Source organism: Halichoerus grypus, chromosome X (genome assembly GCF_964656455.1).
Source record: "Halichoerus grypus chromosome X, mHalGry1.hap1.1, whole genome shotgun sequence".
In the NCBI taxonomy this organism is placed as follows: Eukaryota; Metazoa; Chordata; class Mammalia; order Carnivora; family Phocidae; genus Halichoerus; species Halichoerus grypus.
This window is the reverse complement of record NC_135727.1, coordinates 15,904,303-15,909,621: the sequence shown is the minus strand read 5'-3', so window position 1 is coordinate 15,909,621 and position 5,319 is coordinate 15,904,303. Positions and strand designations below refer to the sequence as shown.

The following is a 5,319-nucleotide window of genomic DNA, read 5'->3' as shown; positions in this document are numbered from 1 at the left end:
GTCACCTGAATTATTCCCCCTTGGGAGTGACATCAGCCCTGTCAAAGTGTGAATGATTTGTTGCTTCAGCGCCTCTCTGGTATTAAATCTTGAGAAGTGGATTCAAGTTTGTGCTTCAGGGGACACACATACTTATTGATCATGTAAAAGAAAATGCATTAGACCATCCTCTGATGGCAGAGACACGAATGAGTTCGGGGGAAAAAATGGACAAGACCTATACAGATTTTCGTGGCCAGACAAGGAAACAGGGCGATTCTAATAAACAATGTGTTATTTGATAATAACTAGTTATTCATAAGATTCCCCAACAGGGAAGAACAAGCAACTGCAGAGCATTTCCCAAACCCCCCTCCCTCTGTCACGGAAACACCAATAAAACTCCTCCACCTCCCATCCTTCCATGCCAGATCGGTAAGCATTTAGCCAAGCATGCTGGGAGACACAGAACAACTGAAGGAAAGGAGTATCCGGGTGTCTTGAATTTGCTTGCCATTCTGTTCTGTTCCACCATCTCGTTACTAGACGTAGGCTTTAGACGTGACAATCAACTACATTTAAACTGAGCAGAAGAAATATTAAAGGCAGAGTCTTCAGAAGAAATGTCTCAAAGACAGCCACAGTCACCTAATGAGACTTTAATTCCAATCACAAATGACACAGAATCATCAAGCTCTCTCGTTCCTAATGATACCACAAATAAAGGACGGACCGGAGACAACTCTCCAGGAATAGAAGCTTTGTGTGCCATCTACATCACTTATGCTGTGATCATTTCAGTGGGCATCCTTGGAAATGCTATTCTCATCAAAGTCTTTTTCAAGACCAAATCCATGCAAACCGTTCCAAATATTTTCATCACCAGCCTGGCTTTTGGAGATCTGCTACTTCTGCTAACTTGTGTGCCAGTGGATGCAACCCATTACCTTGCAGAAGGATGGCTGTTCGGGAGAATTGGCTGTAAGGTGCTTTCTTTTATCCGGCTCACTTCTGTTGGTGTATCAGTGTTCACGTTAACAATTCTCAGTGCTGACAGGTGGGTTTCTTTTCTCAGTTTTATTTGCCAGGATGTGAAATTAGGCAAAAAAAAAAAAAAAAAAGAAAAAAGAAAAAGAAAAAGAAAAAAGAAAAAAAGGAAAGCTTGTACTTGGCATTTACGGGCTACTATTCTGCTTTTCTTACAGTCTGTAACCTGGATGTAAGATGAGAAAATCGGAGGAGGGGGGCATTGAAAATAAAAGTTGGTGTAAGAATGTTAAGATTCCTGTGTTAGCATCAGAGGAAAGGCTGAAATTGTATGCTTTAGGAATAATTTATTCTCTTTGAAGTGTAATTGTTTGCTTGAAAGAATTCTGAACGGTGTTCTCCCCCCTCCCCGTTTATTTATTAAGGCAAATCGTTCCAGGTGTAAAAGAAAAACAATTCATGCTTTATACATTAGTGCAGCCTAGTGGTGCAATATTGTTAACATTAGAACATCAGCATAGGTGTGAAATTGACCACATATACATTACTGTCAACCGGAAGGATGGTAAAAAGATGCATGCATCTAATTTATTTGAAATTCATCAAATTAACCAGTGGCAGAAAAACGGTGAGGTTTTCAGCTGCCTGGTAACTCAGTGTAATGTCATCACTTAATTGTCTGTGTTTTCTCTATAGGCATTCAATGACAGTCTTGTTCCCGGAGAAATAAATTAATCTGGTTGACTTTTAGAGCTCTATGGATAGAGCGTGTGAGAACCTCTGGCAGTCTGTGTATTCAGGCTCTGTTAGGATATTTTCAGTCTATAAGTACTGTGTTTTTCTGTGTTCCTATTGTAGGATAACTGTGAAAGCGGCGGCGGGGCGGGGGGGGGGGGTGCAGATTGAGGCTCCAAATGTTAAAAGTGATGCTTAAAAAAGCCTGCAAGAAGCCTTTAAGTAATCAATGCCTGGCAGGACCAGAAGGAATAGCTTCTTCAGATTCTGGAATCTGAGAGGAGGAAAACCTTCCCCTGTGTCTTTTATGGATTTTTGCTTTAGCTGGTTTTATATTCTCTTTGAGGGCAGATTTAGTTAAAGGCTGTAGATTTTAAGGTGAATTTGTCAGAATAAGGAGGCACCTTTGCATGGGCATAGGGTGTCCGGTTTCACCCTTGCCTTGCTCTAAATCTACCTACAGAGCAGCTTGGGCAACAAAGTAGCGCTTATGAACGGGGAAGAAATTAACCCTCTTCTCTTCACTGCACAAACTCAGCGAAATCTTTTCCAGGATGGTTGATGACTGCTCACTCATGAAGGAAGGAGAATTAGGTTTAAAATCAGTCACTTATACAAAAAGGAAGTCTTTTAGAACATGTAAGGTAATATACAGGTAATGAATTACTCCCAATCATACAAAAAATCATGCTGAGAAAAATTTATTCATCCTAAATAGAGGATCTACACACAAAGTTATAAAATGGCAAATCTGAAATATTTCCGATTAGTGAATAAGAGAAAAGGATGATTAGCATACATATCAAATACTGGGATGTATTATATATTTGAAATCATAACTGATTCCAGTTGGTTAATGTTGACTTGGTTATATGCATGTGGATAGGAGGCAGAACTGGATGACCACTAGGGTCACTTCTAACCCTAAGAGTCCATAGTTGTGATATTTATTTTGACCTTTGCCTATGGTTGTGTGTTTCTAGATACAAGGCGATTGTGAAGCCACTGGAGCGGCAGCCCTCCAACGCCATCCTGAAGACCTGTGCCAAAGCTGGCTGCGTCTGGATCGTGTCTATGATAATTGCTCTGCCAGAGGCTATATTTTCAAATGTATATACTCTTCAAGATCCCAACAAGAATATGACACTTGAAGCGTGTACCTCTTATCCTGTTTCTGAGAAGCTCATGCAAGAGATACATTCTCTGCTGTGCTTCTTGGTGTTCTATATTATCCCACTCTCGATTATCTCTGTCTATTATTCTCTGATTGCTAGGACTCTTTACAAAAGCACCTTGAACATCCCTACTGAGGAACAAAGCCATGCCCGCAAGCAGGTATGTATTAATCAGGACCCGTGCATGAATTTAGAAATGAAATTCCTACTTGTGCACCTGTGAGCAATAAATGCATAGCAGTACAGTATTTTTGTTCGGGTCACGGGCTCTGGAGCGTGTCAGACCCAGGATTTCATTCTGGCTCTACCACATATTAGCTGAGCAATCTTGGGCAAGTTACTTAACCTCTCTGAGCCTGTTTCCCTATCTGTAAAATGAAGACGGGGACTGGGGGATAGATATGAAATGCTCGACATGGTTCCTGGTGCACAGTAAGCATTCAATGCATGCTAGGGCTGCTATTGCTAGAAAGGGGACAGCTGAAGTTTGGGAGCAGCGAAAATTATTTACCCTGTGGAATAGTGAGGACCAGCACTCAAGGTGAGACTCTGAAGGGAAGCATCTCTTGTTTTAGAACGTGTAACAGAATGATAGACACGGGATGATAGAACTGGCAGGACGCCCTAACATTATTCAGTGCAAACCACTTATACACACATGAGCAAACCAAGGGCTCAAGGGATAAGGTAAGTGCCAGTGGCAGGAGAACACAGTGACTCACAGAAGATTGACAAAGACCATTGCAAGAGCCAGGTGTGCCCTCCTTCCATAAATATGAACAGAAAAAAAGAATCTTGCCAAAACATTGTTCCATTTGATAAAAACAAACAAACAAAAAAAACAGGAGTTCTATCTTTCTTGGGGGTGGAGGGAGATGCTTCCATTGACCTCTTGACCAGTCCCTTCAGTTAGTTCAGCAGGGGTGCTCATGAGGCTAAAGTGGCATACTTAATGCCCATGTGAACTGTTCTCTTTGCTCTGTGACCATAGGCAATGTCTTCACTTAACCTGGTTCATTTCTCTCACGAAGAGGTGCGGGCAGGATTATTTGCATAGGGGTAGGCAGGATGACACATTGCTTTTTATTCCTTCGACTGTACGGTCAGAATTCCCATAGATTAGAAACCACCTTGGGTACCGACTTGGCAACTTCCATAAACCCCCGGAAGAACATTGTAACCTAGTCAGCCTCTGCTGATACAGTGAAAGCAGTTTGGTATAGCATCTCTCTATTTCTAATTCAATTAAAATTTCAAGAATTCCACAACACTCCTTGAGATAATTGGAGGCATCCTAGAGTCTCTCAAAACCAGGGCTGGGAGTCTGTGCATTAGAGCTAATGAGACCGAGATCGTGGGTTACCACGCCAATTAACTGGCTGTATCCTATAGGCAGGCACAGGCTGCCTTCCCACACCTCCCAAGCAGTTGTTTCAGACGCATGCTCAAAGGGACTCCAGCCTGTTAACTGTAAATTTCTATGTAAATCTAGAGAATGGCTTTTAAAAATCTCTGCCAGCTAAATGATTGTTTTTGTGGCCATTTGTCTTCCCCCTCCCCCCTCTAGATCGAATCCCGGAAGAGAATTGCCAAAACCGTACTAGTGCTGGTGGCTCTGTTTGCTCTCTGCTGGTTGCCGAATCACCTCTTGTACCTCTACCACTCATTCACCTATCAAACCTACGTGGACCCCTCTGCCATTCATTTTATTGTCACCATTTTCTCTCGGGTTCTGGCTTTCAGCAATTCTTGTGTAAACCCCTTTGCTCTTTACTGGCTGAGCAAAACCTTCCAGCAGCATTTTAAAGCTCAGTTATTCTGTTGCAAGGCAGAGCTGCCTGACCCTCCTCCCGCCGATACCCCCCTTAACAACCTGGCTGTGATGGGAAGGGTCCCAGGCGCTGGAAGCTCGCAGGTGTCTGAAATTAGTGTGACCTTGTTCACTGGGTGCAATGCGAAGAAGGAAGATGACAGAGTCTAGCTTTTCAATTAAAAATCGTATTTTTCCTCCCAGCATGTGTATCCGACTCTGAGCTGTGCGTGGGTGTATGGTGTCAGGATTTTTGTTGTTTGTGAATTGTGCTGAAATCTTAGGAGTGAAAGATCCTTATAAAGTAAAAGACAAACCATGATTTTTTTGTCAACGTACAAACATTAACGTTATCGGGCTTTCTAAATAAAATGAAGCCCCACTAGGTGTAGAAAGACACGTCTGTATGTCAGTGGGTCCTACGGGAGGTTGACTAGGCGAGAAGGTGAAATAAACAAGATGACACTGGAAAATCTAATTTGTTCCCATCACATCTATGCTTCTAATTTCTTCTATACTCCTGCGATTTGCATAAAACTGTGTTTGTGTTTATTATGTGGTGTAAATCTAGAGATTATACTTTGCATATGAAAAGGGGATCAAGAAGAGATAAAACATCTCTTCTGCAGGTTT

At 42.1% G+C, this 5,319-nt stretch overlaps 1 protein-coding gene across 1 annotated transcript; it reads left to right on the top strand.

Annotated features, from left to right (window-relative positions):
• The first annotated feature begins 602 nt into the window (after positions 1–602).
• BRS3 (bombesin receptor subtype 3) lies at positions 603–4,857 on the top strand. Its single transcript, XM_078064389.1, has 3 exons — positions 603–1,036; positions 2,685–3,036; positions 4,444–4,857. The coding sequence occupies exons 1-3, from the start codon at positions 603–605 to the stop codon at positions 4,855–4,857; spliced, it is 1,200 nt and encodes a 399-aa protein (XP_077920515.1).
• Positions 4,858–5,319: the final 462 nt, after the last annotated feature.